The sequence below is a fragment of the Capra hircus genome, chromosome 14 (assembly GCF_001704415.2).
Source record: "Capra hircus breed San Clemente chromosome 14, ASM170441v1, whole genome shotgun sequence".
NCBI classification, from domain to species: domain Eukaryota; kingdom Metazoa; phylum Chordata; class Mammalia; order Artiodactyla; family Bovidae; genus Capra; species Capra hircus.
In genome coordinates, this window is record NC_030821.1 from 50,782,677 (window position 1) to 50,810,594 (window position 27,918).

The window sequence follows — 27,918 nt, forward strand, 5'->3', positions numbered from 1 at the left end:
CCATGAATCGCAGCACTCCAGGCCTCCCTATCCATCACCAACTCCAGGAGTTTACTCAAACTCATGTCCATCGAGTCAGTGATGCCATCCAGCCATCTCATCCTCTGTCATCCCCTTCTCCTCCTGCCCCCAATCCCTCCCAGCATCAAGAGTCTTTTCCAATGAGTCAACTCGTCACATGAGGTGGCCAAAGTACTGGAGTTTCAGCTTTAGCATCATTCCTTCCAAAGAACACCCAGGACTGATCTCCTTTAGAATGGACTGGTTGGATTTCCTTGCAGTCCAAGGGACTCTCAGGAGTCTTCTCCAACACCACAGTTCAAAAGCATCAATTCTTCTGCACTCAGCTTTCTTCACAGTCCAACTCTCACATTCATACGTGACCACTGGAAAAACCATAGACCATTACAGAGTATTAAGTAGAGTTCCTGTAATGTTCAGTAGAACATTAGTTATCTACATCATACATAGTAGTATATATATATCAATCCCAATCTCCCAATTTATCCCTCTCCCTACCCAACTCCCAACTCCCTGATAACCATAAGTTTGTTTTCTGCATCTGTACCTCTGTATCTGTTTTTGTAGATAAATTCACTTGTACCCTTTTTTTCAGATTCCACATGTAAGTGATACTGTATGCTATTTTTCTTTCTCTGACTTTCCTCAATACAACAGTCTCCAGGTCCTTCCATGTTCCTGCAAATGACATTCTTTCATTCCTTTTTATGACTGATACACATACGCACCACATTGTCTTTATCCACTCCCCTGCTGATGGACATCTAGGTTGCTTCTGTGTCTTGGCTATTGTAAACAGAGCTGCAGTGAACATCAGGGTACATGTATCATTTCGGATCATGTTTTTCTCCAGATATATGTCCAGGAATGGGATTGCTGGATCCTCCAGTACTCTTGCCTGGAAAATCCCATGGACAGAGGAGCCTGGTGGGCTGCCATCTATGGGGTCGCACCGAGTTGGACATGACTGAGTGACTTCACTTTCACTTTTCACTTTCATGCATTGGAGAAGGCAGTGGCAACCCACTCCAGCATTCTTGCCTGGAAAATCCCAGGGACGGGGGAGCCTGGTGGGCTGCCATCTATGGGGTCGCACAGAGTCAGACATGACTGAAGCGACTTAGCAGCAGCAGCAGCTGGTAGCCGTAGCCCTATTTTTAGTTTTTAAGGAACCTCCATACTCTTCTCCATAGTGGCGCACCAATTTACATTCCCACCAGCTATGTAAGTGCGTCTCCTTTTCTCCACACCTTCTCCGCGTTTATAATTTGTAGATTTTTTTGATGATGGCCATTCTGACCGGTCTGAAGTGATACTTCATGATAGTTTTGATTTGCATTTCTCTGATAACTAATGATGTTGAGAATCTTTTAATGTGCTTTTTGGCCATCTGTATGTCTTCTTTGGAGAAATGTCTCTTTAGATCTCTGTCCATTTTTTAATTTGTTTTTTGATATTGAGCTTCATGAGCTGTTTGTATATTTTGGAGATTAATCCCTTGTCAGGCTTCCCTCATAGCTCAGTCGGTAAAGAATCTGCCTGCAGTGCAGGAGACCTGGGTTCAATTCCTGAGTCGGGACGGTCCCCTGGAGAAGGAAATGGCAATCCACTCCAGTATTCTTGCCTGGAAAATCCCATGGACAGAGGATCCTGGTGGGCTACAGTCCATGGGGTCACAAGAGTCACACATGACTTAGCGACTAAACCACCACCAGTCCATTGTCAGCTGCTTCTTTTGCATATATTTTCTCCCATTCTGAGGGTGTTTTTTGTTTGTTTCCTTTGCTGTGCAAAAGCTTTTAAGTTTAATTAGGTCTTTTATTACAATCCAGTTACAGAATGTGTTTCAGTGTTTGTGGGGAGAGACGATCAGGTCCTTGTGTTTCGTTCCATAGAGTGTGTTAAATGCAAATTTGGGGGCCTCTCTGACCTGCAGATTTTACTTTAGATCTATAGGTAGGCTCTTAAAACATGTTATTAAGTAGACATATGTTTATTCAGGGGCATAAAACCATGAGTGAATCAGATTAGTCCATTTGAGAAAAATAAATTACTTACACCAGTTTTATTTTAAACCTATGCTAACCCCACTTGGAAAATTCTTATCATTTCCTTCCTCTTATTTTTTTTTTCCATGTTCTGTCATATTCTGAAGCAAGACCAACTGTTGCAATTAATGCTATGACTTTTCAGTAGCAGACACTAATAACAGGACAATGGAGTGATGGTTTTTTATAATCAAAACAGTGCAGAAAATAGTTATTCTATGCATAGATGTATGAGATTATGAGAAATAGGTATCAGATATGAAGTTGAGGTGAGTATATTCTAGAGGGAGTTAAGCACTCTGAAAGGAACATGGACAGTCTTATTTTAAATATGCAAGCATTTTTTTTGTAACTAATGAGTGGCCTGACCTTCATGTGATTACTGTCTCCCTTGTAGAAAGCCGAGTGGATGACGACAACATGTAATCATGCGCTCTATGCGATCTGTGATGTGTTCACCCAGTATTTAGAAGTGCTCAGTGATGTCCTTTTGGATGACATTTTTGCCCAGCTCTACTGGTGTGTGCAGCAAGGTAGGTCTGTCCCGATAAATGACACAGTGTTAAATGTGACCCTGGTGATACACAAATGAATTGCTCTTTTCTTTTCCAGACAATGAGCAGTTGGCACGATCTGGTACAAACTGCTTAGAGAATGTTGTTATTCTGAATGGTGAAAAATTTACACTAGAAATCTGGGATAAAACCTGCAACTGCACACTGGACATCTTCAAAACCACAATCCCACATGCGTAAGATTTTATACTACTTTGTATTGCATGATGGACATAAAAGATTTGATAGTAACTAGTGATTTCTCATAACAAATGCTTTGTCAGATATCTCAGTGTTCTATGAATTTGTGTTTATTACAGACCAAACTCCTATAAACCATAACAAATATATGAACTGTTTTATAAACCAGAACCTTTAGTCTCATCATCTAAATTTAGGTCACAATGAAGTGCTTTTATTTGGGTCACATTTTATTCATGCAGGTTAAACCAAGCAGTGGTTCTGAATTTTCTTAAAATCTCAGCATTTATTTTACTGTGACTAGTCTAAGGAAACTTTATTTGTAAACACTATTTCGTAGTTATTTGTCATCCTTTTCTGAGGGATAAGTTTGGAATTGAATCGTAGGTGAGTTTTTACTAGTGGGGAAACTAAGACATAGTCCTGCTGCCTGACAGTTGATGGCACCTGAATCATTTGTAGGACAACTTGAACTTCCCCAGCTTATTTTATTTCAAAGTGTGTTGGCTGTGGCACGTCTCACGCTCTCAGTGATTGGTATGGTTTTGGTATTTCAAAGGCTCTTGACCTGGCGTCCCATTTCTGGAGAAACTGCTCCCCCCACCCCATCTCCCGTGAGTGAAAACCAGTTGGTAAGTTTAAATAAATCAAGCTTACTTTAAATCATTGAACTATTCATGATAAGAAATTTTACCATGGGGCAGATCCTTTAATAGGGGCCCAGCTCCTTTAGAAAGATGGTGCAAAATATAGATGGTTCTGAGACGAAGATTAACATGATTTCTCAAGTGCCTGCATGATTACATAAGGGTGTACATGCCAGGCTGAAGATGTTGTTGGGTATCATTTAAACATCAAATTTTGATAAAAATTGTACCTTAGAGAAAAGTTGGAAAAGCAGTGTAAAGAATTCCAGCAGACCCTCATCCTGCATATTTGTTTCCTGGGTGTGTGGTCACAAATTACTAATAAACTTAACAGCTTAAAGCAGCAGCAGTTGATTCTCTCACCGTTCTGGGGCCCAGAGGTCCAAACTGAAGGCATCGGCAGGACCACACTCCTTCCCCGGGTTTGCTGCCTTTAGCTTCTACTGGCTGCTGACAAACCCTGCCGTTCCTTGGCTTGTACACACACACTCCATTCACAGCCTCCATCTCTATGTAGCTGTGTAAAGTCAGATCTGTGTATCAGACCTCTCTTTTAGGGACACTAGTCATTCGATTTAGGGTCCACCCTAAATTCAGAATGACCTCAAAGTTCCTTAACTCTAAAGACCCTATTTCCATGTAGTCTTCATAAGTACCAAAGGTTAGGACTTGGACTTAGCTTTTTGGGGCCACTATTTAACCCACTGCAGTCTACCCTCTGGTGCCCCCAAATTCATGTCTGTCTTCTGGGCTAAGACATTATCCCATCCCAACATTCCCAAAGTCTCAATTTATTGTAGCATCAGCAATAAGTCCAAAATCTCATGTAAATATGATCGTATCAGAAGTTCCAGATCTTGTCCTCTAAGTCATCTAGATCAGGCACATGGTCTGTTTTGGAGTAAAATTTCTCTGTGGATCCGTGAACCTGTAAAATAAATGACCCCCTTGCAAAATACAGTGGTGGGCAAGCATGGGTACAGATTCTCATTCCAAAAGTGAAAATTGAAAGAAATTAAAAGGGTCCCTTGTGGAAGCCGGCAGTGATTTTCACAGTCTCTTCCTTGGCTCTGAGACCTGCAGCTGCCCTGGCTCTGCTTCTGGCCTCATGCTGGAACCAGGTGGAGCTGCCAGAGTAGTCATGTCAGCCCCCACAGACCGTCTGACACTGTAGGTGCCTTGCATTTACTACCAAATCTTCCACAACCTGCTCATTTTCAGACCAGAAAACCTCAGCTTAGAACTAGATCCCTGGCTTTCCCAAGGTTACACGTAGCTGGAACTGGACTCTGATGTGGTTCTGTGGACCTCTCAGCTTCTCTGCAGGGCCAGTTTCCTTGTCGGCCGCCTTCTCACTGCCCTTTTTGGATGCTGGTCTGGGGTGACAGGACACCCTTCCTTTACAGAGCGTTCCTGGGCTCAGCCTGCACCAAGTGTGCACAGACCGCACCCACTACGTACGTTCTGTCTGGATTTCACGACAGTTCATGGATATTGCTGACAAGTTTTGCCACACAGTGAAGCTTAGCGTTTTTATCTGTTGCCCTTGAGTGGTGTCAGGCCTTATCTCAGTGAGGGTCAGGAAGTAAGCTTTTCTTTAAAAGATTGCCAGCTCTTATCTGTGTGTAGTGATATTAAATAATTTCCCATTATGTCCATTATTGCAGTGTGTGCAGTGTCATTTTCATAGGGACACAATGTAAATTACTTTTTTAAAGACAATGTAATAGAAACTGTTTTCATCATTAAGCTTTATTTGTTGTACTTAAAATGAATTTTTTTTACTAGGATACAATATCACAGAAATCTGTAGATATTCATGATTCTATTCAACCAAGATCGGCAGATAATAGACAGCAAGCTCCGTTGGCTTCTGTCTCTACTGTGAATGAAGAAATCAGCAAAATTAAACCCACAGCAAGTGAGTTATTTGTCTTAATCAGTTATGTATTTTGTTTTGTGTATGCAAGACTTTATAAATGAAAGTTTTGCTTTTACTCACACACACGTACTGTAGTTGGTTATTCGGTCACTTTATTATTGAGTTTGCCGCAGCTTGGACATCCCTGATAGAGGCTGTCTCACAGGTGGTCAGGACTCTGCTGACACCTGCAAGGCTCATTTTTTTCCTACAGCGCTCTCAGCTGATGTTTGTTACAAGCACGTGGGTATTCTTCCTGCAGAAGAGGGGTCTTCCTCTGTCCTCAGCAAGAGGGGAGGTAGCGGCCAGGGCGTCCAAGGAGCACTCTGCTGGCCAACCCCCCCTCCCCCCACCCCGGTGCTCCTCTGCACCTCCCCTCACCTTTAGTTCTTTTCACAAAGGAGGAGGACTCCCTTGTTTTTCACTAAATTGGTTCAATTTCATTTATTGAACAAAAGTTAACAACACTGAGAAAAGACAGCCTCCTTCCTGGAGGAAAACGGGAAATGTGTTCCACAGTGGCTGCATGATTTTATATTCCCACCAGCAATTCCATTTTTTCCACATCCTCACAAACATTTCAGTCTTCTTATTCTCTCCTTAATAATAGCCATCCTAGTGGGTATAAAATGTTGTCTCATTGTGGTTCTACTCTGCATTTCCCGATTGATTAATGATGCTGAGTATTTTTTCACGTGCTTTTTGGCCATTTGTAATCATTTTTGGAGAAATACTTATTTGTGTCCTTTGCTAATTTTTAATTGGGTTGGTTGGTGTTGAGTTGTAGGAGTTTCTCACATACTCTGGATACTATCCCCATATCACATACACGATTTGCAGGGGTTTATTTTCTCCCATTCTGTAGGTCATCTTTTCACTTCTGATGATATGCTCTGATTGCACGAAAGTTCATATTTTGCTGAAGTTCAGTTTGTCTTGCTGTTGCTCACATGTCTGGTGTCATGGTTAGGAACCAACCGCAGCCCAAACTAAGGTCAGGGAGATCTTCCCTAGTGTTGTCTTCCAAGAATTTTATACTTATAGCTCTTACATTTAAGGAATTGATCCATTTTCAGTTTATTGTTTTCAGGGTATTTTTATTAACCCTCGGTATTTATACTTGTTGTTGAGGAAAGACAGATTTTGTATCTCCTGGAAAGGAGCCTCTAGCTTCAGTTACTGTGTCTCGCTTCTTAGAAGGGAGATAGGTGGTGGTGAGTTGTCCATTTTCGTTTATCATTCCTGTTTTCTGGAGCACAGCTGTTAGAATCCATACCAGCTTCAGTCTACCCTGGAAAATGCCACAGTACATGGCTTTGCTCTCTCTCAACCCCACGACTGGACCTTGGAAGGGAAAGACGTAGTTGCAAGTTTCCACTGAGCTGATCTGGGCACAGACCTTGAACTGGAATGGAGAGTGCTGCCCCCTGCCCCCCGATCTGAGGGCTCATGTTTCCTTCCTCCCGCCACCCCCTCGCAGTCCTTTAGGAAGAGCTCCTGTGTCCCCCAAGAGCCCTCCGTGCAGGGGACGGGGCGGTGGTGCCCAAGGAGGTGGCTCAGAGGAGCACAGATTGCAGCTGCTCCGGTCCTCCTTCACGCTCAGAAGCTGGTGCTGCCCCAGTGAAATGGTCCTTAACATGAGTTTGTGAAGCAGACTTGTTCAGATAGAAATTGTCCCCCAGACACACTGCTGGTCCCTGCTGGTGAGGCTGAGTCCAGCTCCTCACCTGCGACAGCTCTGAATGCCCACGCAGACGTGGTGGCTGGTGAGAACACGTCTCCTCAGCCTCAGTCTCCCCGAGTCTGGGGTGTGGCCAGCATGTCCTGCCCCAGAAACCTGAGAGTGTAGTTATGACTTGGATGAGGGAGGGCTAGGAAAGGACAACTTGGACTTGGGGGGGTGTCTTTGGTTTATTACATTTTTTGACTTGAGACCTAATACTAAGAACTGAATGTTCAGTACAGCAACATTTCTGAAATCTGGAAAGGAGCCATCGTGACCTAATAGAGAATAAATTTAAGTAAGTTGTTTGGCTATCTACCCCAAATTCCTAAAACCTGAATTAACTTCTGGAAATTGGGGGATTCCCTGGCGGGTCCAAGTGGTGAGGACTCAGGGCTCTCGCTGCCATGGCGCAGGTTCAGAGAGCTAAGACCCTGCAAGCTGCAGGTGTGGCCAAAAACAAAAAAACTAAATTCTAGAAATTGGTGCCAGAAAAGGGAGTTTGTGATAAAAGCAAAGTAGAGAAAATCTGAATGGTTGTCCAGGTGTCCAGTGCTGGAGCTGATGTCCTGAGGCCAGTGTAGAGGCCTCCCCGACCCCACCGCACCAGGGACGACCATCCAGCTCCTGGAAGGCTTCCCGGAGAACTGACCTTGGCTGGGTCACTGCTGCTGGCTCTTGAGCATCTCAGTAGCTGAGTTGTCTTTCCTAAACTTGGGTTTCTACATCTGCTCACCTGATGCCATGGAGATGGAAAGTCCTTCCTTCCATGAGTCTGTGTGTCCTTATAGAAATGGCCCTTCGAAGCACAGTGGTTCAGGCCAGAGGAAGGCAGCCGTGTTCCACCCCAGGCCATGTCTGAGCACTGGTCACCTCCAGGGTGGTTGCTCTTACAGTCCTGCACTAGGCATGACTGCATGGGCTTCTGGGCTTATGCTTTAGAAACAGGAGGCCATTTTAGATGCACCCACCAACCTGGATCCAAATAAAGCATGTACTCTGGTTGACCGTCCGTGTCTTCCAGTTGGTCACAGTTCTAGCCCCTCACTCCCTGCCTCACAGATCTAGCTCCTGTTGTTTTCTTCTGGCTTGTTTATATTCAGTTCAGTTGCTCAGTCGTGTCTGACTCTGCGACCCCATGAATCGCAGCATGCCAGGCCTCCCTGTCCATCACCAACTCCCGGAGTTTACTCAAACTCATGTCCATCGAGTCGGTGATGCCATCCAGCCATCTCATCCTCTGTCGTCCCCTTCTCCTCCTGCCCCCAATCCCTCCCAGCATCAGTCTTTTCCAATGAGTCAACTCTTCGCATGAGGTGGCCAAAGTACTGGAGTTTCAGCTTAAGCATCAGTCCTTCCAAAGAACACCCAGGACTGATCTCCTTCAGAATGGACTGGTTGGATCTCCTTGCAGTCCAAGGGACTCGCAAGAGTCTTCTCCAACACCACACAGTTCAAAAGCATCAATTCTTCGGCACTCAGCTTTCTTCACAGTCCAGCTCTCACATCCATACATGACCACTGGAAAAACCATAGCCTTGACTAGACGGACCTTTGCTGGCAAAGTAATGTCTCTGCTTTTCAATATGTTATCTAGGTTGGTCGTAACTTTCCTTCCAAGGAGTAAATGTCTTTTAATTTCATGGCTGCAATCACCATCTGCAGTGCTTTTGGAGCCCCCCAAAATGAAGTCTGACACTGTTTCCACTGTTTCCCCATCTATTTCCCATGAAGTGATGGGACCAGATGCCATGATCTTCGTTTTCTGAACGTTGAGCTTTAAGCCAACTTTTTCACTCTCCTTTCACTTTCATCAAGAGGCTTTTTAGTTCTTCACTTTCTGCTATAAGGGTGGTGTCATCTGCATATCTGAGGTTATGGTTATTTCTCCCGGCAATCTTGATTCCAGCTTGTGCTTCTTTCAGCCCAGCGTTTCTCATGATGTACTCTGCATAGAAGTTAAATAAGCAGGGTGACAATATACAGCCTTGACGTACTCCTTTTCCTATTTGGAACCAGTCTGTTGTTCCATGTCCAGTTCTAACTGTTGCTTCCTGACCTGCATATAGGTTTCTCAAGAGGCAGGTCAGGTGGTCTGGTATTCCCATCTCTTTCAGGATTTTCCACAGTTTATTGTGATCCACACAGTCAAAGGCTTTGGCATAGTCAATTTATATTACCTGTAGTCAAAGGTCAAACTTGGGTTTGTAGCAAATGCTATTGAAACTGTAGCTTTTAATCCATTTGATACATTTTATTCAGGAATAACCTAAATATTACTTTAAAATTTGTCCTGGCACCTTCTTGAATGTATTCACTGTTCAGTTATTTTGAATATTTTTGTTTACTGAAGAAGTGAATTTTCTAAGGCTTTTCTAAATACTGATTAAATGCAGCTTTTACTGAGTGCTCATGTGCAAAAGCAGGCTGTCCTTCAATGTGATGTGTGCAAGTTATCTTCATACATGTTAATGTTTCCTTAGCATTGTAATGTCACAGAAATTATAAAGGATTCAAAATAATTTTTGTTTGCATGTGCATTGGGGTGGGTTTCCTCACAGAATTTCCAGAACAAAAATTGTTTGCCGCCCTGTTGATTAAATGTGTTGTGCAGCTGGAACTCATCCAGACTATCGACAACATCGTGTTCTTCCCCGCCACAAGTAGGAAGGAGGATGCGGAAAACTTAGCCGCGGCGCAGGTGAGTGGGTGCAGGGGGTCAGCTCTGCTGTCTGGGCTTCCGAGCAGAGGCGAAGCGAGAGGGGCTATTTGGGGGCCATCATCACCCCACGGCTGTCAGCCCAGACCATGGGACTGAGGACACGGCCAAGGCTGAGTGCGGGCACAGCGGGGAGGGGTTTCGGGATTGAGCCTGGGGCCTGGTAGTTGAGAGCTCACGATGAAGCAGCGGGTGAAGAGCTTGGAGGCAAGAACCAGGGAGCCAGGAGGAGCCATGAGCCAGTGCTGCCTTGCAGCTCCGTGAGGAAGCTGTACTGAGAAGGCTGCAGTCAGCTGTACTAGGGCAAGTGATCCTTCATCCATTGCGGAGTAGGGGCTTTGCCAGCTAGTTGCTAAAGGGGTGAGGGGTAGGTTATGCACAAGGATATTTATGATTACAGTCCACAGCCTCAAACTGGTTAACAGAAGTGAGGACCTAAGCAGGGTGAGGAACGTGAAGGGGGCAGAGGCTGAGGGTCTCCTGGGGCAGAGCTCTGGGGTCAAGAGTTGTGGGCAGGGAGCCACAGATACTGGGGATGGTGCTCAGTGAGAAGGGTGCAAGGAATAAAGATTCTGGAGATTTAATAAGAGAAGGTGGTCTTTTACTGTTGAGACAGATTAAGTTCTATGGCTTGCTCATAGAAGTGGTCTTTGGTTCTGTGACTGTGGGTGCCTGTGCTATGGTGGTTTGTTTTCCAAAGAGAGACGCTGTGGACTTTGATGTTCGAGTGGACACTCAAGACCAAGGAATGTATCGCTTTTTAACATCACAACAACTCTTCAAGCTACTGGACTGCTTGTTAGAGTCACACAGATTTGCAAAAGCTTTCAACTCCAACAACGAACAGAGGACAGCTCTGTGGAAGGCGGGTAAGCCATGCTGTGCAGGCCGTGCCCTTAGCGGGCAAGCGGCGGGGTCACACAAGGGGACTCACAGCGTGAACGTTGAGTCCTCACCAGCTGTTGGCAAACAGTGCATCGACGGGTCTTTCTCCGGCCTAGAAAATGCTGAATAACTGCCTGGGTGGATGAGTCTCCCGTGTTTAATCACACTGTTAACTGGTCTTCACATTGTTTTTCACTTTCTGTGCTCAGCCTGGGCCTTCCTATCGATACCGTCTGCTTACTAGAACTGAGAAAAAGTGGGAGGGTCCCAGGCATGAAGGCATCTGTATTGAGTGCCTGTTCCCCAGGGTGTGGCCAGAACATAAGAGGGAGGGAGATTTGTTTTTGAACAAGTTGGAAAATTTAAGAAGCAAGCTTTTTAACAATTTTACTGACAGTGTTATTTTTTTAAGAAATAGTTACTTGGGGCCAGTTAGGTACAGAACAGTGCTGAGAGAGAGAGGCTGAAGAATATGCATAAAAAAGGAGGACGCTGCTGTTCCTTGAACAGAAAAGTCCTCTGACAGAGTGCTGAGTGCTGTACACTTAGGAATTTTCTTTCATCCATGTTGTCTCTTTACAGCCTCATTAAACGCACCCAGGCTCTGTTCATTCTCTCCCTTCTTGTACAGACTTGCTTCTGTAAATAGATGGTACTTAACTTTTTCCTCTTGATTCAACCCAAGTTGTGGCCACTGTTCAGCTGAGACTGTTCCTGCCAAGGGCCCTGGGCTCCTCACTTTCCTGGGCCTGCAGGCTGCTGACCTTTGGCCGTTCTGCGTTCCACGCAGGCTGTGCACCTTCACTAGATGCTCCCCTCCTGTTAACTCCGACTTCCCCTCTGCAGGCTTCAAGGGCAAATCCAAGCCCAACCTTCTGAAGCAGGAGACGAGCAGTCTGGCCTGCGGGCTGCGCATTCTCTTCCGGATGTACACGGACGAGAGCCGGGCCAGCGCCTGGGAGGAGGTCCAGCAGAGGCTCTTAAAGTAAGACTCGGGGCTTTGGCCCACGTGGCTGCTCAGCACAGTGTGCGGAGGGCCGCACCGTGCCTGGGGAGTCCGCAGCTGGGCAGATTACTTGGGGCCTGAGGAAGAGATTGTAAAAGCTAACACAGTCTTATAGACAAATGAGCTTCCGCAGAGTTGTTGAGATGTAAGCAAATTGTCTATTTTTGCTGTTACAGGACAAAGGAGGAAGTGCTAGGTCTTAATTTTTAGGCTCTTTTTCATGTCATCGATAGATTTGTTTTTAGAAACTGATCCATTTCTGAAAATGAAAAACATTCCTGCTGACATTTAGTTTGAAAAAGTATGTGGAGTTCCTGTTGGTGTTTTAGTTTTGTTTGCATTCCATTTTTACTCCGTGACAACTTAAGATTTTGTCCTTTCAGAAAGAATACAGTCTTTTACCTTGTATTCTTTTGTCTTCTTGAGAGAATAGATTTTCTCAGAAACCAACTAATTTCATTTTAGAATTTCTGGCAGTCACCTGGGCCGTTTCCCCAGTTCTTGATGAGGCTGTTAAGGCCCCAAAGCATCGAGGTCACAGTGCAGGAGGGGAAGGGCCACCCTGGGTTTCAGCTGCAGTCTCGACACCAATCCCGTGCTTATGCTCTCCATGGTGGTTTAGCTTATAAGAGAACTTCCAAAGGGAAGAAAATGTGGGTTTCCCGATAGGCTCCAGTTGATGTTAGTTACCGTTCACTGTCCTCCTGGCCTCAGTTGTTCCTGCGTGGTGATGTCAGGCCAGCAGGTGCACCACCAGCAAGCGTGATGGGGAACCTTTTCTGTTTCAGTGTCTGCAGCGAAGCGCTCAGTTACTTTCTTACTCTAACGTCGGAAAGTCATCGGGAAGCCTGGACTAACTTACTGCTCTTATTTCTGACTAAAGTCCTGAAGATCAGCGATAATAGGGTGAGTACCAGGCACCTTGTCTACCAGCATCCCCAGCCTGAGGGGCGCATGCCCGAGTGGGAGGTGGGGGTGGAGGCCCTCCCCACCCCACTCTTCTCCAGTGAGTGATCCTGTAGGGCTGCACTAGGGGAGGAATCAGAATCCGCTGGAACAGTTCCCCCACCCGCCCCTGCTGCGGCTCCCATCCCGACCCCGGGAGTCTCTCCTGTCACATCCAGGACAGCTGCCAGGCGTGGCCGCGATCATGGTTGCATTGGGGCAACAGGCTCCTGTTGTTCCTCTGGCAGAGGGACTGATTCTGTGGGAATGGGCCGTAAACTCATTTAAGAATTTTAACCAGTAGGAAACAAAGATCAGATGTATAATGTGTAGATGTATATACCATTTAGACTTTTCAGAAACACACATTTTACTTGTTAAAAAATGTACCAACGTACAGCCCACATAAATGGAAACGGGGGTTCCTGTGATCCCTAAAAAGGTTTAAAAATACCTAATCTGGTGGCTGACACTGTGGGCCCCACAGATGCCATGTAATGCCGCTCTGTGCCCATGTGTGTGCCCCTCTGACCTGGGCCAGGTAGAGCTTGGAGAAGTACCTTCCGGCAACCAACAGCCAAGTGGACGAGAAGGACCTCCAATCCATCTGCCTTGTCCCACACTTTGCCTTCTTACCAGTGTGTCACACCGCTCCCTCATACCTTATGAGGTGGGAGAACAGACAAGGAGAGAAAACAGGCAGACAGCTAGTATTGAGAGATTAAACTACAACAAAAATATAGTAGAATGCATGGAGCCCTCATATTTTATATTACAATATTAGATAGAATTTGAAGTTTTAGAGACAACTCTGTTTACCAGACAGAATAGTTTCAGTAACCCACAGCTTATAAAAACTGTGATTCTTGCTTGGCTTCTTACTTTTGCTTATTATCCGAGGGAAAACAATGATAAATACTAAATGTTTGTCCTAAGTTTGTCAAGGAAATGTAATGAAAAATGTTTTCCAAAATAAGGATGGATAACTAAGTGAATCTTGTATGTATTAAGTTCTGAATACATCTCAGTCGTTCAGGCGCATGATCAGTAATCACTGCTCTACGCAGATGCGTCTCCTGTCTTCACTCTCAGGGCACTGTCCCCAAGTGGGTTCCTTCTAAAGGCACTTTGAGGTTCTGTGGTTTGCAATGAGAGCATTACTAACAGAATTCATTTCCCCCCAGTTTAAAGCTCATGCATCATTCTACTACCCTCTCTTATGTGAAATTATGCAATTTGACTTGATTCCTGAACTTCGTGCTGTTCTTAGAAGATTTTTTCTGAGAATTGGAGTAGTTTTTCAGATATCACAACCACCTGAACAGGAACTTGGAATAAACAAGCAATGATGGGAACTTCATATTTTTCTGTTGGCGTTTACATCCCTCCGTTCTTTAAAAGGACCCCGGAGCTGTTTCCTACCTGAAAAATGGTTTCTCTGGATTGCTGTGTCTAAAGGTTACTTCTAAGAAGCTTAGAATTTCAGTTCGAACCTGCAGTGCTCCCGTCCATCCTTTTTGTAACCTGGTGGATTCTGTTTGTCGTGTTGGGCTCACAAGCAAAAAACCTGTTCCCACAGTGTCAGCTTGTATGCTCACATGTCCTTCCCTGTTCTCAGTGGCAGGGAGAGCCCTACATATTTCTGGCAGGTATGGAAGTGAAACTTACCCAAAGAACTCTAGATGTAAAGATTTGAACTTCTGCAAGAAGTACAACTCAGGAGAGCTGTATTTTGAAGGATAAAATGTTTATAATTGGGGGTTGGGGGGAGAAGAAGAAATTATTGTTCATGGTAAAAGTTATTTAGCAACTATGGTATTCTTATTCTGAAGATTTTTGCACACTCAGGCTATCTGAGATACTGGTAATGATCCTTCTGTGAAAAATGTACAGAGATGCAGGTCTGTAATATAAAAATCTTAAGACATTATAGAGTTCTTCCTGCACTGTTTTATTTCTTTATTTTCTTATTCATTTGCTAAATACCTATAATATTTTGTCAAATGCACTAAACATTTGGGTTGAACTTCTTGTCTTTTTTATTTTGTGGGGATTTGGTTTTACCCTTTTTACAGGGTGGTTATTTTGAGGGTTTAACATGCCCAGAAGCTGTTGTGGCTGACACTTGTCATGATCAACACCAACAAAGGTGGAACATACCCCTGCTGATGTACCTACCTGTAATACACTTCTCTTAGGGCTTTGAAAGATGAGCCATTAAAATAGAATGATCCTTCGTGGACCGAAACTTGAATCACTGCAGAATGAATCTCGGTTGCCGTCACTTCCTTTTCTTTTCTTTTGGGTGGTGGGGCTTGATGTAGATTTTACTCTATGTACAGAATTTAATGTTGAATATATTAAAATAACAAATCTGGCATGGTTTGGGGAGGTTAGATTTACTGGAAACGTATTCATACTGTGAATTGTGCTCTGATGGTTAAAAAAACAAGATTGTCAAGCATTCCGTATTAACAGTGGATGTAGAAAATTTTTTCAGATGGATAAAATGTATATGGTACAGATGTAAAGTTTTCTATGTAAAAAATTCTGTACAACTTTCTGTACAATATTGATTCTCATCTGGCATATTCTAATCAGGTTATAGGTCAATAAAGTTTTTGGATTATTTCATCAGTGCAATCAAAACCTATGTCATCCACAGCCCCATGTTTCATTGACTTTTTCTTTTTTTTTTTTTTTTTCCTTAACAGCCTAACTAAGGAAAGGATATTCTCATTGAAAGCTCTATGTGAATTCAATGTCCTTTAGTTGTGATATTTTCTCTCCAGCTCCTGGCGTTTGATCCTCCCCCATATCCTGCTTTCTCAACTATAGGCTATTCATAGTTTAATATTTTGTGCATTTATGAACCCAGAATAGGGCAGTACTATGTGAACGAACGCTGAGAGAAAGAGCTAAAGTTACCTTTGCGGCAGCTGGCAGGGTGGCGGTGTGTGTCCTCAGAGTTGAGTGGTACAACAACCTGAAAAGAAAAAAGAGAACACGTAAAGACTATTTATTTTGATGGTTGTGTTAAAAAAACCGAGAGCATTCAGTCTTAGTCCTTGCTTCCCTCAGGTCACCAGCAGTCACTGAGCAGAACATTTATAAGTGCACTGCATTTGTTACCCCAGGGCCTGGCCCTGTGCAAGCCCAACTGGATGCTGCAAGAGCCAGGAGCACCCATGGCCATCTTGGCCTGTCTCAGGGTATTTTAGAGGACCTGGCTGTGTGTATTAATATTTATGGCATAAAATCAGGACTTTTCTCCAGCTGAGGCTTTCATCTTACTTTCAGGTGAAGACATAAGAAAAAAAATTCTCATAAATGATTTCATTACAAAAATTAACATGGCATTTATATGCAACTAAAATTCCAAATATCTGAGAAGTTTCCACTTAAGGGTGTGCTTACCTGATCTTAGAAGCATACCATCAGTGCCTAGGCGTGTTCTCGGCTCTCATTACTAGAATCTAAACAAGAAATATTTCCAAGGATTTGAATTAGTCTTCCCTTTTTTAAAGGCACCTCTTAGCGTTTAGGAGGGCTGATGACTCACCACAGGGTCCTCAGCCATGCGGCAAGGGATCCCCATCCTTGACCCCGGGGTCCTCCTGCCTCTCCTCGACTTCTATATAGAAACCTCAACTCCAGTTAAAGTAAGAAACTGACACTGGTAATAAAAATAATTTATTTTTATCAAGAAGAAGTTACATCATATAAAGAGCAAACTTACTGCCCTCATTGGCACAAAAATAGAGGCAGAAAGATGTGATATGTAAGTGCATGGCTCACAGGGATAACATCACTAACAACTCTTATAATTTATACTGAATCAGTAGTTACAAATGAAATGAAAATAGCACATCTGATTCTGATTACAGAGCGACAGCTATCACCAGTCTATTTGCTAAGTGAAAAGATGGTTTTGAATAGTGAAAACAGCAGCAGATGTACACACAGCAAAGAGTACTCTCTGTTAACACTTGTTTTATTCACCTTCTCTTACAAGCAGAATTTAAAATAATGCACATACGGTAGTTGATTCCAAGAGTTCATTACCACCCTACTTTATGGCAAAGTTGTGCAAAAATACTTCTATACAATTCTATATTATATAAATTAATAGCCATGGCTTTTTATTTATGTACATAATATAAATACATCATATATATCATCATGGAAAAAATATACCTTATATACAGATGGAATATGAGTAACTGCCATGTACAGGCCAAAAGTAGCACGTATTATTCAGGTTCAGGTTTCACATTCCTTTCAGCTTCAAAGGCACTACTGGGTCCAGTACAGACTGATTTTAACCGTGTGCAGTGGACAGGCCCTGCCACGTGAAAGCACCTGGTTTGCCAGGACCCTGCTGCTGCTCCTGCCTCAGCTGTTCCGCCATGAATTGCTTCAGTGTTTCTGAGGTGCCTGGGCGGAGCCAGGGCTCAGTGGCTACAGAATTTGACCCGTCGTCACCCCGGTGCCTCATGATGTCATCAGGGTCAACCAGTGAACTCTCATCATCTGAAGGAGGCAAGAGAGACTTGACTCAGGTAACAGGAGCGGCAGGTAGGTGATGGGAACAGACCTCCTGCATTCTGACCCATTAAGCGCTGCATTTCTCCACAGCATTGTGTTCTAAACCGTCCCGTTTTGTCCACACTCCTCCATACAGAGATAGGAAAGCAAACCCAGGAACAGGCCAGTGATATGGAACAAAACAGGACCACCTGAGCAAGATGACTGTATGGTCCCAGCACCCACAGGGATTCAGGACAGCAGATGACACCAGATGACTAGAAAGTGTCCACAGTCTTACTTTGTGTCCCCTGAAGGATGCCACACCAAACTTTTTTCTATTTTTAGCAAGGTTTTGGAACTACTTCTGACACTGTTTTAAGGAAATAAGGTCTTTTTAGGAAAACATTGGACAGGGGTGAAATTACTTCCATTCTTTAAGAGGTTGTATTTATTCCATTAAGACGTAGCTCTCATTTTTCATTCTTTTAATTGGTTATATGCAGAGCTTCTAAATCTATTTACCTTCTCATTAGATATAATAATAGGAAAACCTGTCTTCCCTACCCTGTGATGTCAATTTCTTTTTTTTTTTTTAAGTACATCTTCTGGTCTGTGAAGCATTAGTTCAACAAATGGACACGTGCAATCAATGCAATGAGCAATCAATCTACATACTAAAAAGCTGTCTGAAAGGACAGTGTGTTTTAAAAAGTTTATAAGTTGAAAGTCTTCTGAAAAAGATACTTCAGATGGTTTATTTTCTCTCAGTTTAAGTATATCCTTGTTCAGAGGTAATTCTCAGTACAGATTAAAATGTCTTTTAGCCAGAAAGCAAGCATTCTCTCCCACTGTCCACATTTTTCTAGGTATGGTATGAAAAGTACTTCTATTGTCAATCTACCATGTTGTCTGGTATTTGTTAAGAAATTCCTACAATCAGAACACATGATATCTTGATAGAGATGGTATGAGTACAGTTTTAAATTAATGCTACAGTTTTAAATTAATGCAACATTAAAGGCTGAATCTAAATCTTTCAAAAATCTTAAAAAAATAGTTATTATTTAGAAATTACTGTAATGTAGTCTAACAGAATAAGGTGAATTGTTCAAATAGACCACTCTGCTATTTGCTATAGCTAATAATAGGGCTTATTACTATAGTATCATCCTCTTATCCTCATGACTGATAGCAGTGCCATAAAGAAGGTGGCCAAGAGCTGGCAGAGGAGCTCAACAGTTGCCTAAGGAAGTGTCCCGCCTGCCTGTGCTCAGTGAGCAAGCTTTTAACCCGCTATTCACCAAAGATGTGAGATATGGCAATGCCTTGCATGATAAAAAAAAAGTCTATATTTTGACATTTAAAAAGGAAACACTATCCTGAAGCTTTTTTGCTTTATCCACATACAGAAAGCCAAGTAAAAAGGTTAAAAAAAATTTCTTTGTACCACTACAAATTTATAAAAGGTGTGTTATATAAAGAACAAGGTTTTAAAGTTGACTTCTGATAATCTGTCACTTCAGTCCAGACATCCTGGAATGCGAAGTCAAGTGGGCCTTAGGAAGCATCACTACAAACAAAGCTGGAAGTGATAGAATTCCAGTTGAGCTATTTCAGATCCTAAAAGATGATGCTGTGAAAGTGCTGCACTCAATATGCCAGCAAGTTTGGAAAACTCAGCAGTGGCCACAGGACTGGAAAAGGTCAGTTTTCATTCCAATCCCAAAGAAGGTCAGTGCCAAACAATGTTCAAACTACTGCACAACTGCACTCATCTCACACGCCAGTAAAGTAATGCTCAAAATTCTCCAAGCCAGGCTTCAACAGTACATGAACTGTGAACTTCTAGATGTTCAAGCTGGATTTAGAAAAGGCAGAGGAACCAAAGATCAAATTGCCAACATCTGCTGGATCACAGAAAAAGCAAGAGAATTCCAGAAAAACATCTACTACTGCTTTATTGATTATGCCAAAGCCTTTGACTGTGTAGATCACAACAAACCATGGAAAATTCTTCGAGATGGGAATACCAGACCACCTTTCCTGCCTCCTGAGAAATCTGTATGCAGGTCAAGAAGCAACAGTTAGAACCGGACATGAACAACAGACTGGTTCCAAATAGGGAAAGGAGTACATCAAGGCTGTATATTATCACCCTGCTTATTTAACACATGCAGAGTACCTCATGCAAAATGTCAGACTGGATGAAGCACAAGCTGCAATCAAGATTGCCAGGAGAAATGTCACTAACTTCAGATACACAGATGACACCACCCTTATGGCAGAAAGCAAAGGGGAACTAAAGAGCCACTTGATGAAAGTAAAAGAGGAAAGTGAAAAAGCTGGCTTAAAATACAATCAAAAAACGAAGATCATGGCATCCAGTCCCATCATTTCATGGCAAACAGGTGGGGAAACAGCAGAAACAGTGACAGACTCTATTTTCTTGGGCTCCAAAATCACTGCAGATGGTAACTGCAGCCATGAAATTTAAACATGCTTGCTCCTTGGAAGAAAAGCTATGACCAACCAAGACAGCATATTAAAAAGCAGAGATATTATTTGCCAACAAAAGTCTGTCTAATCAAAGCTATGGTTTTTCCAGTAGTCGTGTATGGATGTGAGAGTTGGACTACAAAGAAAGTTGAGCACCGAAGAATTGATGCTTTTGAACTGTGGTGTTGGAGAAGACTCTTGAGTGTCCCTTGGATGGCAAGGAGATCCAGCCAGTCCATCCTAAAGGAAATCAGTCCTGAATATTCACTGGAAGGAATGAAGCTGAAGCTCCTGTACTTTGGCCACCTGATGTGAAGAAGTGACTCCTTGGAAAAGACCCTGATGTTGGGAAAGATTGAAGGCAGGAGGAGAAGGGGACGACAGAGGATGAGATGGTTGGATGGCATCACTGAATCGATGGACATGAGTTTGAGCAAGCTCCAGGAGTTGGTGATGGACAGGGAAACCTGGCATGCTGCAGTCCATGGGGTCGCAAAGAGTCAGACACGACTGAGCAACGGAACAACTTCTTCAGTAGGGAAGCAAGATGCCAGTACAAATCAACATTTTCCCTGCTGAAAGCAAAGTCTTGATATGTTTAACACAAAAAAACCTTATCTGTTTAGAGTCCACTGGAAAAGGGGTACTCCCTCTGGTAGAAACAATCTGCTGCAAAATTAATCCTTAGGCTCTACAACTCAAAGGATTTCAGACCTCATTTCCTCTCTCAGCCATCAGTGAAAACTTCCATGAAGCAGGTTTGAGTTTTCACCGAATCTGCTGTTGGCTATTATACGTGGCCTTTTACCTGTAGTAATATGTTTATTCTGAAGTTCGTTCAGTCTTCGCATTCGTTCTTCATTTCTCATTCTAAGCTGATCAGTATTTATACTGGATACAGATTTTAAAGAGACACCATCTGGTGGCACATCAGGGTGACTGTTATCCTGTAATTAAGAAAACAGAACTTCAGAAATGATCATTAACATAAAATATGTTCAAAATAAGTGCAAAACATGTTCTTAACCTTGATAAATGTATAGTGATGAACAAAATTAAATCTGTAGCATTTATATTCTAACTTGTGTTTATCCTTGCAGGCTCAGATGAAGGTAAAGCATTTGGTGATAACATATAAATGCTACCAGAGTGGATAAAGGTGGGGAATTACAAAACACAAAAGGAAAAACTGAAACATCAGGGGCTAAGAATCAGTCCAGCTATACTAATCAAGACAGAGTGGTCCTGGCCTAAGGGTAGACATAGATGAGTAGAACAGAAATAGAGAGTCCAGCTAAGCCCTTATACCTAGGGGCAGAAAAACCAATAAAATTCACTAGGATTTTTTTCAACAAATGGTAGCAGAATAACAATATCTGCATGTAAATAATGAATTTGGACCCTTACGTTTGCAAAAATTAGCTCAAAGTAGATTCACTGACCTAAATTTAAGAGCTAAAACTCTTAGAAGAAAACACAGAAATAGCTTTCACGATCATGGGTTAAGCAATGGTTTCTTAGATATGACAGCAAAAGCACGAGCAAAAATAAGATTGGTAAGCTGTACCTCTCTCAAGATCAAAAGCTTCTGTGCTTCAATGGACACCATCAAGAAAATATCTATTAAGTCATACATCTAATATAGGACTTGTATCCAGAATCTATAAGAGCTTAGAACTCAACAATGAAAAGGTGACCCGATCAGAAAACGGGCCAAAGATTTGAACAGACCTATCTCCAGAGAAGATCTCCAAACAGCTAAGAAGCACAAGAAAGGATGCTCAGTATCATTTTGTCAGAAAAATACAAAATCAAATCCACAAATAATACTTTACACTCACTAACAAATGTTGACCAGGGTGTAGAGAAACTGGAACCTTCACAGACTGTGGGTGGGAATGTAAAGTAGAGCAGCCACTTTGGGAAACAGTCTGGTAGTTCCTCAAGATGTTACAGAAAAAGAAAACATAACATCTGTATGCTAATGTTAAAAGCTGCTGTACTGATAACAGAAAAAGTGGGAACAACCCAAATGTCTATCAAACAATTGGAGAAAAAAAATCACAATGAAATGAAATATTATTATGAAATGAAATATCACTTGGCAATAATAAGGAATCAATTATATGTTATGACTCAGAGGGCCTTTGTGTCCCAGTAACCTGCTCACGGTCATCCAGCATTTGGTGGCAGAGCCTCTGTTCAGACCCATGTCCAGCCTAATCGAGAGCATGTTCTCTTTCTTTACTGGACCACACCCGTTTATCCATGAGTCAGCCCAGACCTTTCCTTCCGAAACTTGAAAAAACAAAAGGACACTTCATACATACGAAGTCCAGTCCTTTCAGTTTGTTCCTCCTGCGCTCTCTGGCGGAGGGCAGCGGAGACAGCAGCAGGAAGCCCCCATCCTCAATGGCAGGGTACGTCTCGCCATGCGCACCTAGAGAACACGGGGGGAAGCTGTGAATGTCCACCTTTCACATCTCCATTCAGAGCTAATCCAAGACTGTCTTTTAATAGTTTTATTAAGATATTATTTACATATGATAAAATCTGCCCACAATAAACACACAGTGATTTTTAAGGAACTGCACGATCACTATACTCTAGTTTTAGAACATTTTGATCACCTTAAAAATTAAAAAGCTCACTTGTGCTCACTGACAAAATCACTCTTCCCCACTTCTACCTGCCAAGCCCCTGTGAACATTGATCTGCCTTCAGTCTGGAGATGTACTGTTCCTAAGATTCCATATGGAATTCTACAATGTAATATTTTGTGGGGGCTTATTTATTTTTTGCAGAACAAAAAATAGTAAGCTGAAGACATCATGATACTTCGTCCCTAAATGCTTTAGCAGAGGCCATCTAAGAACAAGGGCCACAGACTGTACAGCCACAGTCTCAGTACCACATTCAGGAAATGTTACATTGATAAAATACTATCATTTAATATATAATTGATAGTCAAATTTATGAAATTTAATGTATAGTTTTTTTTTAAGCAGCAATAACTGTATTCTATTGAATGAGATATAGGATTTTCTAAAACTCCGAAAATAAAGTTTTCTGATTTCTTTATTATACCCCACCAGTAACTCACTTGCTCTTTTTTTTAAAGGCTTTGTTTACAAGTTTTTAAGGTCAGTAAAACTGAGTGGAGGGACAGAGAATTCCTATTAAACCCCCTGCCACCACATATTCAGAGCTTACCCATCTATCAGCAGCCCCCACAAAATGGCACATTTGTTAAAGCCAATGAACCGACACTGACACATCATTTTTGCTGAAAGTCCATAATTAGGGTTCATTCCTGGGGCTGTACATCCCATGGCTTTTAACATATCCACCATTCTAGTATCATACAGGATAGCGCCTCCATTCATTCCTCCCCCTGCTGTACCCTTGGGGCAACCACTTTCTTTTTTAACTGCCTCCATAGTTTTACCTTTTCCAGAAAGTCATAGTTAGAACCATACAATATGAAGATTATTCAGACTGACTCCTTTCCCTTACAAACATTCAAGGCTCCTCCATTTCTCTTCCTGGCTCTGTAGCTCAATGCTTTTTGGCACCGAATACTACTGCATTGTCCAAATCTATCACTGTATATCCATCCATTCATCTACTCAGAGACAACTTGGTTGCTTCCAGATATTAGCAATTATGGATAAACTGCTAAAAACATCTGTGTGCAGATTTCTGTGTGAACATAAGTCTCAAATCCTTTGGGTAAATACCAAGGAGTGTGAATGCTGGATAATATGGTAAGGGTATGTTTACTTTTGTAAGAAACCACCAAACTGTCTTCCAAAGTGATGGTACTGATTTCCATTCCCACCAGCGATGAGTTAGCGTTCCTATGGCTCCATATTCTGCCAGCATTTGGAAGTGTCCGTGTTCCAAATCTGGGTCATTCTATAGCTATGTGGTGGTGTCTTATGTTGATTTGAGTTTCCTTGATGACACATGACCTGTGTTTCCCTAATGACAATGATGTACATGGGGCACCTTTTCATACGCTTACTTGCCATCCTATCTGTGGTGAAATGTCTGGATCTTTTGCCCATCTTTTAACAGGGCTGTTCTCCTAACTGTTTTAAGAGTTCCTAGTGTACTTGGGATAGGAGTCCTTTATTAGACATGTCTTCTGCAAATATTTTCTCCCTGTCTCTGGCTTGTCTTATTTTCTTACCATTTGCAGAGCACTGAAGTTTAATTTTAATGAGTTCCAAACAAAGAGTGGGCTTCCCTCATAGCTCAGCTGTAAAGAGTCTGCCTGCAGTGCAGGAGACCTAGGTTCGATTCCTGGGTCAGGAACATCCCCTGGAGAAGGAAATGGCAACCCACTCCAGTATTCTTGCCTGGAGAATCTCATGGACAGAGGAGCCTGGCGGGCTACAGTTCATGGGGTCCCAAGAGTGGGACATAATTGAGCAATTAAGCACAGCACAAACAGAGTCAAGTACTGATTTTTTAGGTATGGAGAAAAACACTTGAATATAAATAATGCTAAATATTTAAACAAATAGGTTGGTAAAATAAACATACTCACCAATAAAAGCACTATCAGATTCTAATAATGAGTTTTTCAAGAAATCATCAGTGTCCTCTCTGGGCTAAAAGAAACATCATATATTGATGACTATTTTTATTAGTCCTGTGTAGAAAAACAACAAATCTGTACAAAGAGGCACAAGTCTCCATACTCCCCAAAACTAGCAAAAGTGAGAGAAGCTGGTAGAAACCACAGGAAAAGACCTTTGAAGAGTTACATTACGACTGATAAAAATATAATAGAGTGTGAAGCAATGAACCAAATTAAACATCTAAAGTCTTTACATCACTGTCAAGATTTATTCATTCTCTCAATAAATCTGCCGAGTGCACTTAGTATTTCCTGCATGTGAGGAACTGGAGGTAGAAAGAGGAGCAGGAGTTTCTGCTATGGAATGGGTCACACTCCCATGGGGAGAGGCATGCCCTCAGATAACGACAGCCCCGTGGGATGGCGTGTCACAGACACAGCACAGACAGACAGGGACGTAAGAGTAGGGAAAGTAATGCTAGGGTCGGGCTTGTAATGAGCTCTCAAATTAGAGGTAGGAAATTTACATCTAGGGTTTACAACAGAGAATGTCCTCTTACACACTGGAAGAAATCTAAAGTCACCCCACACCCTTCCCTGCACTTCCCTACCAGATTTCTAGGATGTGCTAGAATACTCCAGTGAAGAGCTGTCCACTAACCTCTAAGGAAGTGCACACACTGAGACATGTATTGGTTACCAGAAAGTTCTTATCTTTCACTGAGTTCTTCCATATAGTGAACTGAATTCTTTTACCTTTAACACCTAAAGATTCTACTTCTGCCTTCAAGAACGACAGTGATGGTGACAATAGCTTCTCAAATTACCAAATGGTCTGAACCAACAGCTGTCCTTAACATTGTGCGTACACTGTCCAGCCTCTCTTCTGTTTCACAGTCCTTCCCACACTGGAAAGAGTGACCACCTCAGCCCAATCTTCTCCACAACAATCTTCCCCACTCTCACCTTGAGTTTCCATATAATCCAGTCTCTAGAAAGGTGAGCCCCAAATCTATTAGCTTTTCTTTTCTAATGGCCATGTTAAACTGTTGGCTCATACTCAGTTTCTATGCAGCAAAACATGGTGTTTTAACTAAAATCTCAGTAGTTAAATTTCAGTGCCTTTTCACTGAGAAATATGGTTGCCATATACAGAGAAAGCTACAGCATGTTCAGAAAAGATGTCCATATATCTCAGGTAACGTGGGACAGGGAAGGGCTCTGGAGTTCAGCCTGAGTCCAGACATGGACTTTACTGCTCACTGGCTGTGTGATCGTGGCCTGAGTCTCCTCTCAAGTAAAATGGGGGTAGGCAGACCTTGTTGTGAACTTCAGAGCAAATGCACACCAAGTACCCTGCAGGTAGTATGGGTACAGACTTGGGGCTGTGAGACTGTTACCACCACTATCAGTTCAAAACCAGCACCAATTGGTAACACTGAGCAAATAGCAGCATAGCTGAGCCTTATTTTCAAAATCTGAAAATGGAGATAACATTACCTGTATTATTAGTGTGGGGAAGATTAAATTTATTTCCAACCTCAATCTTTCCCCAAACTTTTCCTCTTAGCCATCTATTCACCACCTCCCAACTGTCTGTCTAGTGGGCATCTTAGACCTACCCACTAAATATTTTATAATTTCTCCTTGTTTCTTGGCTTCCCTTGTGGCTCAGCTAGTAAAGAGTCTGCCTGTAATGCAGGAGACCTGGGTTCAATCCCTGGCTTGGGAATATCCCCTGGAGAAAGAAAAAGCTACTCATTCCAGTATTCTGACCTGGAGAATTCCACGGACAGTACAGTCCATGGGGTCGCAGAGAGTCAGACACAACTGAGTGCGAGTAATCCATCAGAGGGCAAAGATTTTTGTTCACTCCTGTGCCCCCAGGCATGTACAATATTATCTGGTCCACAAATATTCCACAAATATTTGCTGAACAAGAATGGCTGGTCCCCTCCCTCTTCAGTCTTCACACAGATGTCCCTTTCTCAGGATAAGTTATGCCCTTTACAGGTCTCACCACTGCATGTATTACAGACTCTTATTCCCACCACTACTGACTGCACTAAAACTGATCACATTCATTATGGGGCAGGCTGCACAAGGGTTTTAATGTTTTATCTCATTTAATCCTCACAACAGCCTTTGAGCCATTTTTTAATCCAGTTAATAATTTTATGGAGAAATTACTACATGCTAAGGCCTATCCTTATGTGCTTGCAGATATTAATTGACAATAGCCACCCTCAGAGATAAGTACTATCATCCCATTTTACAGACTAGGAAACTGAGGCAAAGAAAGATTAAATAAAAGATTAAATTCCTTGCCTAAAGTCACACAGCTAACAACATACTAACTTGAACAGCCTAGCCCTAGAGTCCTATTCTTGGTCATTACACTATGCTTTCTCTACATATTAGACTTTAGCTACCCATAACATTGATGGGACAAGATTTAAATTCTTAACTCAGTATTTCTGAAGAATTCAAAATTGGAATACTCCCTTATCATGTTCCTAAAATCTTCTATCACTCAAAAACTAGCTTGAAAAATTATAACTGTTTTCTTACCATTCTGTGATCTCGTACTTTAGTGCTTGGGTCAGCATCCAAGTCAACTGTAGTCAATGAGGGGTAAAAACGAGATAAAAGGTTAGAAAATACTTTACAAATAAATTTTAGAGCATCTTTTGTAATTAATTACTTACTGGAAATTACTTTTCAATGATCACATTTCAGAATATTTTAAAGATACTACTTGTTTATTAATAAATAAAACCCAGCATCCAATTCATTCCAGCTGCATACAATTCTTCCATTCACATTTAATAAATAAAAAAAGTAAAATCACTGTGAATTTAAAACTGATGCCTATAGAAACATAACCATCTCCTCTCATGTTTCTGCAATCTCTGTAGAAAATTGTTGAGAAGAGTTAACAACTCCCTTATGTGGAATTGAAGGAAATGAATTCAACTCCAAGCACCTGGTTTCAGGGGTGAAGGTTTTTGGATCAGCTATCCCAAAGGCCTCTCTGATTTGACCAGGGTTTGATGTGTTCCTCTGAATAGCGCATTTTAGCCTTTTAGCTATTGCCTTTGGGAATAAATACACTACTGTTGGTAGCCTGTATTCCTTTATAGCCATGTTTTTTATTGTTGTGAGTTAAATCATATTCATCGGAATTCAGTCATCACAGTGTTTGGTAGAAACTGGGGTGGTTGCCATAGGGGGTGTATACCCTCAGTGCCAAAATGGACCTGTATCCACACAGACTTTGAGATTAGCCTATAAGCAGTCCCCGAGTTGCCAAGATCACACCAGATCAGATCATCAGCTAGGTCACCTAAGGGAAAGTTCCACCAAAATGGGTGTAACAACTGAAGACTGTACTTGCTTCTCTCCTCTCTCCTGATGATATGCCTACTCTTTATCATGACTTTGGGTTACTCTGCTGTCAGAGGGTGATTAAGAAGATCACTGTTAAAAATTCTGTACAGACGGAGGGAGAACGTGCCCTATCCCCTGCACTGAAGTCTTGCCCTGTGATCTGGGCCTGACATGGTACACAACTTACTCCTGTGATCCTCTCATGTGGTCAAAACAGGCTCCTCAGTTTCTGCTGGTCAGACAA

General features: G+C 42.4%; 2 protein-coding genes across 11 annotated transcripts in view; one reads left to right on the top strand and one right to left on the bottom strand.

The window, feature by feature from the left end:
• Positions 1 to 15,334, top strand: part of ARFGEF1 (ADP ribosylation factor guanine nucleotide exchange factor 1) — a 132,058-nt gene extending 116,724 nt beyond the window's left edge. The window contains exons 31-39 of one of the 2 annotated variants that reach the window (XR_001919147.1): positions 2,467 to 2,602; positions 2,682 to 2,820; positions 3,384 to 3,456; positions 5,260 to 5,392; positions 9,730 to 9,816; positions 10,535 to 10,703; positions 11,566 to 11,704; positions 12,514 to 12,631; positions 13,855 to 14,030. Coding sequence is in view for 1 of the 2 variants with exons in the window: in XM_018058435.1 (XP_017913924.1) it covers positions 2,467 to 2,602; positions 2,682 to 2,820; positions 3,384 to 3,456; positions 5,260 to 5,392; positions 9,677 to 9,816; positions 10,535 to 10,703; positions 11,566 to 11,704; positions 12,514 to 12,631; positions 13,855 to 14,019 (1,212 nt within the window). In the remaining variant the exon portion in view is untranslated. Of the gene's footprint in view, positions 1 to 2,466; positions 2,603 to 2,681; positions 2,821 to 3,383; positions 3,457 to 5,259; positions 5,393 to 9,676; positions 9,817 to 10,534; positions 10,704 to 11,565; positions 11,705 to 12,513; positions 12,632 to 13,854 lie in introns of both variants that reach the window. The other variant, XM_018058435.1, reaches the window with a different exon arrangement.
• Positions 16,348 to 27,918, bottom strand: part of CSPP1 (centrosome and spindle pole associated protein 1) — a 113,738-nt gene continuing 102,167 nt past the window's right edge. For all 9 annotated transcript variants that reach the window (XM_018058438.1, XM_018058441.1, XM_018058439.1 and 6 more), the window contains 5 exons: positions 26,856 to 26,902; positions 24,252 to 24,315; positions 22,027 to 22,136; positions 20,505 to 20,643; positions 16,348 to 17,203 (listed from right to left, as the gene is read on the bottom strand). In XM_018058438.1, coding sequence (XP_017913927.1) covers positions 16,992 to 17,203; positions 20,505 to 20,643; positions 22,027 to 22,136; positions 24,252 to 24,315; positions 26,856 to 26,902 — 572 coding nt within the window. In that variant the 3' untranslated portion in view covers positions 16,348 to 16,991. The remainder of the gene's footprint in view (positions 17,204 to 20,504; positions 20,644 to 22,026; positions 22,137 to 24,251; positions 24,316 to 26,855; positions 26,903 to 27,918) is intronic.